We start from the raw sequence: 11731 nt of genomic DNA, 5'->3' as shown, positions 1-11731 counted from the left end.
CTGCATTTTTTTTCACCAGCATGGCATCTGCCGACAGAAGGATTAAGCAAACCAGATCCAGCTCGGGCAGCCTATGCTAATTCACATTCAGGACGTTACCCTCTAGAATTTGATCATGTACTTGTGATGCAAGGATGGCAATGCAAGGAACAGCAGGATGAAAGTAACCTAGAAAGCTTCCCGGCATAATCCAGGTGTTCATCATATATGTTTCCGTGGTTGATGAAGCAATCCCTTAAAACCAACTTTTTAGCTGAATATATCGCTGTCTGTACCAGATGGTTCTGAAGAATATATTCTGGATTTACAGGGTTTTCTGTGCATCACAGTTCTTCAATCATCATCCTCCATGAAGGTCACTGCTCACCAGTCACCAGCTTGACAATGAAGGAACAAATCATGAAATACATTAGTATAACCTATGACAAAGGATCTCAGGTAATGAAGGATTTCAGATTTCAGAGTGACAGACGGTATAATCCATGATGAAGGCCATACCTGAAACATGTAACATGCTTGGATCGGTTACCATAACACCATGCAGATTTGGACCAGTAAGGATAGTGACTGCTCACAAATAGAAGCATAAGTTCATAAGCGTCTTGGCCATGAAATATCTGGAAGAAGTTGATGAAAATGATAATATTGTAGTACAAATAGCAACTAGATGACTATGTCATGATGAAGATGAGATTTTTTATATAAAGCCTGAATTTAAAGTCAAGGTTACATCAGTTTAAATGAAAAAAAAGCAGAATACATTATAATACAACACACGGTGTACAACTGTACACCATTTCAGAAACAACAGACAGGGCACATGTGCAACATAAGAAAATACACAGCAAGAAGGCACTAATCAAATACCATGCTTTGCTCATCACTACAACTTCTGCAAACTCTCATACAATCACACTAAATGCTATTTTGGCAAGGAACCAATGAATTTAACAATAAGATCTACCATCTGGGCATCAAAAGCAGGGCCCTCCATTTGGAAGTGCCCAGCTCCTTCAATCAAGTGTGTATCAACCCGTCCAGCTGCAGATTTGAGCTTGTTTTGCAACTGTTTCACGCTTGTGAATCCGTCTTTGGTTCCCATGATGAATAGCTTTGGTTTTTGAGACTTGAGTATAGCATCATGATGCCTGCCGAATAGGACCGAGGCCAAAAGACCAAATGGGTACCCGATACTAACATAACCAATCACCTCGTCAACCTTATCAACTGCAGACCCTGCAATCGGCGCACCTGCATCAGGAAAATACAGTTAGGTACATGCCCAAACACAATGCAATAGTCGCCACATCAATGATTTTAACTCCCTCTTGATCCTTCTATGCAAACTAAACTATCTGACTGATCTCTGTCCAGTGTTTCAGTCACAATTAGACTGCACAGGGCACAAGATTGACATAGATAAATGAATACAGTGCACCAGCGATCCTTAAACTTTTTTTTTTGGGAAGAGCGACCCTTAAACTTGTAAGGGGTGTCATACTGTCATCTAGGTCCCCAAACTATTAATTTGCAGTTTTAGGTCACCGAACTTGCTAAGCATGTAACTCAAGGTCCAAACCTCTAATATGTCTACTTGGTATCCAGAAGATGTTGCTCCTCCATCGCAGGCGTTGTTCGATTCATTGGAGATGAGAGAGAAGATAAATGGATGGATCGTTCCCATGTAGGTTGCTAGCATGCCACGTGGGAAGTTACTCACCAATGAGAAAAAAATTGGACCTTGAGTGACACACCTAGCAGGATTAGGGACATGGAACTGCAACTTAATAGTTTGGGGACCTAGGTGAAACCCTCGAACAAGTTTGGAAACGTTGGTGCACTTTACTCTAAATAAATCTTGACAGGGGTTTAAGAAACCTGACCGGGTACAAGTCAGTTAAGGAATTTTTTCTAGGAAAGGGCAGCCGTTTCATTAAGACAGGAAATGGAAACAAGTAAGCAAGAGGTTTACAGTAACCGGTTCGCCCCTCCCACAATCGATCCAGCTAAATAAACTGATTTAATGCTCATTTTACCTTAATCTAAGCCATCAGTAAGACGAAGTGAGCACAGCATTACCGAGACAGGAAATACACCACATTACTCCAAGGTCAGAACTAATCTTTAGTCTATAAGAATGTCGTTGAAATATGTATGGCACGTCTAGTGGCGTTTGGCAACCACTACCTAGACAGACATTCAAGCAATTCACAATTTCTACAAGGAGAATTTGCTGAAAATTATCTTTCAAAAAAATTGCTGAAAAATAGTATAGGTTGCTTGACAAGAGACCTGTTGACACTATGTTTCTTTAAGGATAGTTGGCATAGTTTCAGACCCCCAAGTAAAAATAAATGAAAGATCAATGCCTATCTGCTAACTCCAGATTCATGTTTGAGTATACGGACAGAAACACAGAAGCTCCATGATGCCAAAAGTTTGACCTTCCAATTTTAATGAAGCACATTCATCCAAAACTATTTGCTTACAGGCCCCAACGAGTATCAAGTGAATTGTCATTTGCACATTCCATTTGACCGAACACAGCTTCGATAGAACTAAAATTGTTCGGTCAATTTGACTGATTACCGCTTCCATGAACTGAAAAAGAAAAAGGTACGGATCGCGACAAGGTTTCGCCTTGGGGAGAACTGGCGGAGTGGACCTACCAGCGGAGGATCCGACGAGGAGGATGCCGCGCGGCCTGATGTTCTCGGTGACCCACCGGCAGACGGCGGCGACGTCCCCGACCTCGGTGGAGCCCGTGAGCGAGGCCCGCCCCGTGGACCGCCCGGCCCCGCGCATGTCGAAGGTGACGGCGGTGTACCCCCGCCGCGCGACGCCCTCCGCCATCCCCCGCAGCAGGCCCTGCACGCCACCGAGGATGGTGTAGGGGTGCACGAGCACCACCGCCACGTCCCCCGCCGCCTCCGGCTCCTCCCCGGACGCCGGGGGCCTGAAGACCCGCACGCTGAGCTTCGCGCCGTCCCCCGTCTCCACCGTCGTCCACTCCATCTCGCTCGCCCAGTCCACCTCGGTTCAGCTCAGCAAGCTCCCTCCCCTGCCTCCTGTCTCGATTTGATCTGTCCGCTGCTCTGCAGCCCGGCTCGGGTCTCGCTCCCGGTGGTTCTGGTTCGGCTCCCTTCACTCCGGTTGGTCTCGGAGGGGGCGGGTGCGAGTTGCTGCTGCAGTTATTGCCGCATGGGCCATAACATCTGTTTACTGGGTCTCTTTGAGTTCGAGTTTCTTCTGTGGGCGCCTCAAGATTTTGGAAGAGGCCGGTCTTCTGGTGTGATTTGGAAATATGGGCCGGCCTGGCCTTATACAGGCTCGTATTCTGTGGGCCTGTGACTGTCGGGTAGCGGGACTAGTTGGGTTTTTTGGATGTGCGTACCCTCGTTTTAGGCCTCTGGTCTTGTAGGGCCCGCGCACTAGCAGGTGTGCCGGCGCCGACCTACGGTCCCAGTCCCAGACAGAATCCGAGGGCTCGGAGTCATTGGCATCCAGCCGAAGTGTAGCGACAGGTGCAGTGCAGACTGCTATATAAACATGGTTGTCAGTGACACAGGTGCAGAGTCCTGCAGCTATGTTGTTGCTAAACATGGGTGTCATCCTCCAGTTAACAGCTGCTACCTCGTGGCTCACAGCTGTGAATCTGTAATCTGTGCTAGGTCTGCTGTACAATGCACCCCACCTATATTTTGTCTCTAGTTAGTACCCCACGCCAGGATTTATTTTAACCTCCAGATTTTGGTTGGTCAGCCAATAAAACACGCAGGCTTGATACACACACACATCGACAACCATGAGTCCATGACACGCTCAGCTCAAAATACCAAAGTTCGTCCCCTCTTGTCCGTCTCTTTTCCTCACTGTCGTTCTGTTCTCGGCCTCTCAAGTCTGAACCATGCACTCACGTTGGCGACGTCAACATCTTATCCACTTCGATCAGGGTCTTTTCACGGCGAATTCCTCGCATACCTTTTGCCTCAGTCTCAGGGGTGGCGTCCAGGAAAGTTCAAAGGGAGGGAGCAACAAAAGTTAGGCATGAACGAAGAGAAGAAACCACACAACGCCGCCGCATGCAGGCATGCTAGTCCAAATTCAGTGCACTGCCTACCGCCGGTCCCGACGCCCACAGCTGCGATCCACACAACCTACGTACGATAGCAGCAGTACACTACACGGAGAGAGACCGACCGGGAGAGTGATCTGGATCCAGTGATAGCTTATCACTTTTGCCTCCATCCAGCGATCTTTTTTCCCAGCTCGGTGATGATGACCAGCCGCAACCGCAAAAAGTGCCGCCTTTCCGCCGGTCTAAGCGCGCGACGACAACAAAACCGAACTGTCCGTAGCGAGGCCTCGTCCCATTATTGCTCGTGCGCGGAGCCTCACGGTCACGGCCGCTCTCTGCTTGTATTTTCTGCGAGATTCCTTGTACCGTCACGATGGTTTGGTTTGGCAGTGATGGGTTTCGCTTTGGGCTCTCCATAATACACGCTCACTGTTGCGCAGCGTGCTGCGCTACCGCCTGACGCCTAGAGCCCCTTAGACGCCTAGGCCACACCGTGCCATCCGTGTCACCGACACGACAGAGTCCGGTGTGTGCGTGAGCTAGCTGTGCCGCGCAACACGCCGACGGAGGCCAGAAGAATAGTCTTTGCCAGCGTCGTCGTCGTGCCGTGTATGCAGTGAAGGATCATGGAGGGCGACAATGCATGGCCGCCCGTGTACGTAGTTACGTACGTGCCGTGAATCCGTGAAGCGCGACCCTTTTTCTTATTCCGGCAGCACCGTTCGTGTGGCCGTGCGTGTAGGTTTTCTGCTGGCGCGCGCCCGTCCTGAGTGTACGCTTCTGGAATATAGATGACATAATATAAGACGACATATGGCTGTCGGTGTACACGTCACAGTATTTATTTCTCGATCGACGTAGGAAGCCAAATTTGCATGAACTACTCGTAGTAGCTATAGTAATTCAACCTACCCGTAGCTTAAACTAGTAGTAGAACCAACAACTACCGACGACGGGGACTGAAAATATATGAATCCTCTTGACATTTTGATTTGATCAGCAATCAATGACACCACACCACAACCGGAGGAGGTGGCACACCGCTTGGATTTTCAGTTTTATTCGGGCACATTTTATCAAGTATATAACTGCTGTCTGCTGGCAATAACCAAAGCGGAGATACGCATCCCTTCTTTTCATCTTTTTTTTTTCTTAAGGGAAAGATACGCATTTCTTCTGGCAACACAGACAATGCGATACGCGGATCGATCGGATCGCCGCAGGTCGCCTGGCCTCTTGCTCGAACGTGTGCGCCTGTCCTGTATAAACAACTAATGCGCGTTCGCAGTTTGCCCGATCATCAGAGGATCGTATCGGCGCACAGCCTGGGGGTCTAGTCCAAGCACTCGTGCTGCCAAAAATATCGCTGGTGCACCTGTTGACTCCTAGCTAGGTCGTGTACTCGTGTGCAATACTGAATACTCCCAGCGATGATGCATCAGTATCACGCAGATACGCCTCGATCTGGACCTCACCGAGAGGACCAGAACCAGTACTACTTGCTGCAGGGATATATACCCACTGTATATACCTTAGTCTAGGATATTTCGAAGAATAGAATCCAAATTGGTAGCCACATGACCGCTCAGTCACGGCCGCGAACACGTCGTCGTCGCACCAAAGACATCCACATCAACGTACGCCCATCAATTGATTTCTCGTCTCCGGAAGCATCTAGCTCACCTTATTCTCACGTGTTCAGCTAGTGCTTACGTACTGTCGCGGCCTTCCTAGTTTCGACGGCTCGCGAGGGAGACATGGAGGACTTGAGGTACACGATCAAGGAAAAAAAAAACGCCTTTGACAGCGAGCAGGGGGAGTGGTGGAGCATTTTTCTCCCGGCCTCCCGAGCTTTTCTTTCGGAAACGGATTCTCGGAAGTACTTACCTCTCTCTAGTTGAGTCACTTACACGTGAATCCAACCCACACACATCAGAAGCTCAAGTGCAGCACAGTACTGCAGAGAAGGCTCATCGCTTCTTTCCTCCCTACTAGCCTGTGTGGTTGGCCGGACAGTGACGATGGAGCTCCGGCTCACAAGATCTCCGCTTTTCCTAGGGGGGAAGAAAGGTGGGGTCAAAAAACAGCTGGCACGGCCCATGCATGCCGCCACATGTGTCGGCGCGCGCGCTTTCCCCAGCCCCGCCGCGCAGGAGGAAACGAAAACTGCCACCAACACCTACGGCGCGACCTGCCGGCCGGTCTCTCCGTCTCGTCTGGCTGCCCACCCTCCTCCGGCTCCCGGCCGGCGTCCATAAATATGCGGCCGCGCCACCCCCAAGAACCCCGCACCTGCTATCCATCCCTCCTCCAATCCTATCCCCTCCCTTCCCCTCCTCTCGCATTGCCGCCGGCGCCACCCGGTAAATGACTGGAGGCCTTGCTGGCGTCGTCGAGGTCGAGGTGCTGGCTCCGCTCTGGTTCGTGGCGTGCCTGTCGTCCCCGTCGCCGGAGCCGTCGTCGTTGCAGCGCGCTCGCCCCGGAGGGTTTATCAACGAAGGTATGCTTCATACCATGTACAGTACTGTGATCATTTCTGCCATCTCGGTCGCCTCATGCATCGTCATGATCAGTTCCTTTCAGTTCTTTGCGGTAGGCACAAGATAGAGCGAGACTAGTGTTCTTTTAATAATTAAGATACTTGTAAAAAGTTTCTACCTTAGGGAACTCGATCGGTGCATGCACGGTGTTTGTGGCATCCTTTGATGTCAAGCCTACATGCATGCGCACGGGTTACACGTACGAAGCCAAATTAAAGCTATGGCCTGGACAGCTTAGCTGCCTGTACCAGCAGCAGTAGTTTCCGATACGGATTTGTGCGGACCAGATCAATCGTGACAGCACGGAACGCCTATGTCACGGTACACGATGACCGTCCATACTTGGTTTTTAGCGCCTGAGGAGTAGAAAGTGAAGTTTTGCATGCTCAGCTGTTCCACTTTGATGATCATCGAGGATGAAAAAAATTATAACCTATGCTTTCGCAATGGATTGTTTAATTTGTTCATCCCTAGCTAACACGAGGTGTTAATGTAGGGTATATCACAGGCTAAATCTTGTTGGCAATATATACGATCTTTCAACGCTTCCATACAGAAAGACTGAAGAAATTTCTTAACAAGCTCCAGCGAATAGATTAAGCAAGCAAGGTATGCCGTCTGATTCTATGAATGGATTGGCAAATAACTGCAATAATCCATATGATTTAATGAATAGTTTTGAACTTTTAATTCTGCTAAATTTTGCCAGGAACTTGTGAAAGTCCCAAAGTATCGATTCTTTTAACTAACTGTTTTTGGATAAGGTCTTTAACTAACTGTCGGTTTATTTTCTTAATCGTTGATGAAGCAGGCTGAAAGCGAAAGTTCAGGAAACCCATTGGACAAGGTGATGGATCCCACTACTGTTGATTCGAAGTGGATGTCGCCCGTCACTGAGGACGGGTCCATGGATAGACGAGGAAAACCAGCTGTCAAAGCAACCACTGGAAGATGGAGATCTGCCATCCTGCTGCTAGGTAAAACTTACTGTTTTTATCTAAAAAAATCGCTGCGAAACATCTCATGTGTTTCAAAAATAAGTTGTGTAAACAGCTACAAAATATCGGTGAAAGAGCTTGTTTGCTGATGCCTAATTGCTTACTCTGTAGTCCGTAAATGATTGATACTTCCTCCATTTCAAATTGTAAGTCATTCCAACTTTTTGAAAAAAAGTCAAAGTATCTTAAGTTTGACCAAATTATACAATAAAGTACTAATATTTATGATACCAAATAAGTATTATTAGATTTTTTATTAAATATATTTTCATAGTATATCTATTCGGTGCTATAAATCTTTGTAGTCCTCTCTATAATTTTGACTCTCCAAGAAAGTTGGAACAATGATCTGCAATTTGGAAACGGAGGGAATGGAGGGAGTAGTTACTGATTTCAATTTGTAAAGTGCTCTAGAACCGGACTATCCAGAAGTGTAAATCCATCGATGTACAATTTACCATTTGATAGAAAAGGTCCGTTTGCCTGCCCATGTTGAGTGCAGTTCAGAATCCAAACTGGACTCTTCAGGTTCTGCACTACGTTTGGCCCTCTCGTCGATTTACTCCGCCACGAGCAGTAAACTCTGTTTATATTCTGAAGTCTAAACTCGGATGTTTTGGTTGCTGGGAACTATTTTTAAGCTTTGTGGTGAACTACAAACAAACCACATGAACCTCTGCCTTATTCTGTCAGAAAACTGCGGATCAGATAGATGATTGAAACTGACTCGAGATCACATCTCTTTTGCTTGTGTGCAGCTAACTACGGCCTGGTCACGTGCGCCTTCTTCGGCGTCGGGGTGAACCTGGTGGTGTTCCTGCGGCGGGTGCTCCACCAGGACAACGCCGAGGCGGCCAACAACATCAGCAAGTGGACCGGCACCGTCTACATCTTCTCCCTCATCGGCGCCTTCCTCAGCGACTCCTACTGGGGCCGATACATCACCTGCGCCATCTTCCAGATCATCTACGTCACGGTACGATCGATACCATCATCTTCAGCCACCGATCAATTATCGTCACAATCCTCAGATCCTCTTCTGTTGCTGCACTGTTCTTACTGGATTAATTAATCAACTGTTATTGTTTGTTCTTGATCATCATCAGGGCCTGGTGATACTGTCGCTCGCGTCATGGTTCTTGCTGGTGAATCCCACTGGCTGCGGCGGCGTCAACTCGCGCTGCGACGAGCCGTCGGCGCCCGGCGTCGCGCTCTTCTACCTGTCCACCTACATGATCGCCTTTGGCAACGGCGGGTACCAGCCTTCCATCGCCACGTTCGGGTCGGACCAGTTCGACGAGACGGACCCCGAGGAGGCCCGCTCCAAGGTCGCCTTCTTCACCTACTTCTACCTGGCGCTCAACGTCGGATCCCTCTTTTCCAACACCGTGCTGGTCTACTACGAGGATTCCGGCCGGTGGGTCATGGGGTTCTGGGTCTCGGCCGCCGCCGCGGCGCTGGCACTCGTGCTCTTCCTCCTCGGCACCCCCAACTACCGGCACTTCAAGCCGAGCGGCAACCCGCTGACCCGCATCGCGCAGGTGCTCGTCGCCGCGTCCCGCAAGTGGCGCGCCGAGGTGCCCCGCGGCGAGCTCCTCCACGAGGTTGAGGGAGAGGACCCCAAGGTCTCGGGCATCCGCCGGATCCTCCACAGCGACGAGCTCCGGTTCTTCGACAGGGCAGCGACGGTCACCGAGGAGGAGCGCAGCACGCCGGAGAGGATGGAGGACCCGTGGCGTCTCTGCACGGTGACGCAGGTGGAGGAGGTGAAGTGCATCCTGAGGATGCTTCCCATCTGGCTGTGCACGATCGTGTACTCGGTGGTGTTCACCCAGATGGCGTCGCTGTTCGTGGAGCAGGGTGCCACCATGAACACCACCATCGGGTCCTTCCGCATCCCCGCCGCGAGCATGTCGCTCTTCGACATCCTCAGCGTGCTGGTGTTCATCGCCGTGTACCGCCGCGCGCTGGTCCCGGCCATGGCTCGGGTGTCGGGGAACCCGCGGGGCCTTACGGAGCTGCAGCGGATGGGCGTCGGGCTCGTGATCGGCATGGCGGCCATGGTGGTCGCCGGCGTGGTGGAGGTGGAGCGCCTGCGGCGCGTGGCGGCGCCGGACCAGCCGAGCTCCCTGAGCGTGCTGTGGCAGGTGCCGCAGTACGCGCTGATCGGGGCGTCGGAGGTGTTCATGTACGTGGGGCAGCTTGAGTTCTTCAACGGGCAGGCCCCCGACGGCGTGAAGAGCTTCGGGAGCGCGCTGTGCATGGCGTCCATCTCCCTGGGGAACTACGTGAGCATCATGCTGGTGAGCGTGGTCACCAGCCTCACCGCCGGGGAGCGGCGGCCCGGGTGGATCCCGGGGAACCTCAACTCGGGACACCTCGACAGATTCTACTTCCTCCTCGCCGTGCTCTCGCTCGTGGACCTCGCCGTGTACATCCCCTGCGCGGTGTGGTACAAGGGAATCAGGCTCGACGGCGGCGACGAGGTGAGGAAGGCCTCCGCGCACGTTTAAACACTGGGCCTGGGCCTTTTGCTGGTGTGCTGGTGGCTGGTTTCATTGAGAGAGACGGACGTGGGCTGGCCCGTATAGGAAATAAAATGCCACGCTCAGCGGTGGATGGCCCATGTTGTTCGTGTCAAGCAAGATTCAAGAAGCAGTAGTCTCTGACTCTCTGATCTCAATGTGAAGTACAAGTACCGATGCTACTACTCCTATGTACGACTGTGTGTATATGTTTAGGGTTATGTACGGATCTCGGCTGAAGTGGCATGCAACAATCCTCTAAAAGGCAGACTTCTGTTATTGTGACCGATCCAAAATTCCAAATGGAAGCAAAAACGCCCGATCCATGTCAGATTGCCATCTTTGGGTAAATCTGGCTTCCAGCACGCAACACTCTCGACGGGCGGAGAAGTGGTTTCGTTTACCCGCGCGGTGGCCGGACGAGGCAACGAGTTCCCCCGTCCCTCCGCGCCACTGCTCGCGCGCGTCGGACGGTCGGAGCACCACCGCTTGGGAACTCTGCACGCCACCGCTTGGCTGTCTCGCTCGCACCGGCGCACCGCCCCCGCCGCCGTCTGCTACCCGCCAGCGCGCGGCCGCATCGATCCGAGCAGAGCATCCGTTGGTGACACCTGCAGAGCATGCTCGCCACTTGTCAGTTCTCCCTCAGCAAGGCGCCAGCGCCGAGCTCGATCGCTTTGGCTGCTCTCGCCGAGGCAGCGGTAGACTGTCCGGTAGCTGATCTCTCGTCATGGGACGTGCGCTCGTTGCTCGTGCCGGTTGATTTTTTCGGAGAGCACGATGCGTGCTACATGTTGGCTTTGTTGCTAGTATGTGTGGCAGACATGAGACATCAGCTGACGAAGCTGAGAGCCGCGCCATGTCCGTAGATGGGTATCTTTCGGTTCTTGGAACTTGATTCGCAGGTGGGTGTCGCGTGTCTGCAGGACGGTTGATGTTGCTGGCGCACTTGGATCATCAGCGTCGCCTGCATGGTTGCATGCACCGTCACCTACTCCACTGCAAGAACCACGCCAGAGACATTTTCTGTTGCCTGTTTACATGACCTCTGAAGAGGAGGCACTGTGATGAGTGATGATTTAGATGGGGGGCTGTTAAAAGTGAAGATGATGGAACAAAACGAAATCGTGGGGAACACTAATCATCACAAGCGCAATGAGTCGATGACGTAGGCAGAAAATGGAGATCAGGCAAAGCTATAGTAAGCACAATATTTCAGCCACTGCACGGGGGACACAAAATCAAAACTGAATGGAGATGCATGACAACACTGCAGACAACACACTGACATTTCAGAATGTTGAATAGTAAACATCGGATTATGGAGAAGTGCCGGATCACAAAAAACGTTGAAGAATCCAATTGGCACCTCATATCAACAAGCGCTGTAGCACCGTTCCTTTTCTGAGCTGGCCGTAGCATCGTTTCGGATGAGAAGGGCTGGACCATCGCATTTCTTGTGGTCTCTGTTGAGTTTCTCCTCTCAGCTGCAAAGCACATGAGCTTGCGGGGATCACATTCACATGGATATGGATCATTGCATGAACATGCATGCATTTCTCGCCACATAACATGCTTGTTCCTTCGACA

At 51.0% G+C, this 11731-nt stretch overlaps 2 protein-coding genes across 4 annotated transcripts; one reads left to right on the top strand and one right to left on the bottom strand.

Annotated features, from left to right (window-relative positions):
- Positions 1-676: 676 nt before the first annotated feature.
- LOC101784620 lies at positions 677-3176 on the bottom strand. Its single transcript, XM_004953635.3, has 2 exons — positions 2670-3176; positions 677-1251 (listed from the first exon to the last, which is right to left on the bottom strand). The coding sequence occupies exons 1-2, from the start codon at positions 3013-3015 to the stop codon at positions 923-925; spliced, it is 675 nt and encodes a 224-aa protein (XP_004953692.1). The 5' UTR covers positions 3016-3176; the 3' UTR covers positions 677-922.
- Positions 3177-6247: 3071 nt separating this feature from the next.
- On the top strand, positions 6248-10430 carry LOC101783954 (protein NRT1/ PTR FAMILY 7.3). 3 transcript variants are annotated; one of them, XM_022824764.1, is made up of 5 exons: positions 6248-6578; positions 7127-7227; positions 7430-7595; positions 8375-8592; positions 8723-10430. In XM_022824764.1, exons 3-5 carry the CDS (start codon positions 7469-7471, stop codon positions 10127-10129), a joined length of 1752 nt encoding a protein of 583 aa, XP_022680499.1. In that variant the 5' UTR covers positions 6248-6578; positions 7127-7227; positions 7430-7468; the 3' UTR covers positions 10130-10430. The 3 variants fall into 3 exon arrangements, with proteins under 3 accessions (XP_022680499.1, XP_004953690.1, XP_004953691.1); XM_004953633.4 differs by having other exon boundaries at positions 7115-7227; XM_004953634.4 differs by lacking the exon at positions 7127-7227.
- Positions 10431-11731: the final 1301 nt, after the last annotated feature.

This window comes from Setaria italica, chromosome I, assembly GCF_000263155.2.
Source record: "Setaria italica strain Yugu1 chromosome I, Setaria_italica_v2.0, whole genome shotgun sequence".
Lineage (NCBI taxonomy): Eukaryota > Viridiplantae > Streptophyta > Magnoliopsida > Poales > Poaceae > Setaria > Setaria italica.
The sequence above is the reverse complement of the archived record's forward strand: the minus strand, read 5'-3'. Positions and strand labels throughout refer to the sequence as shown.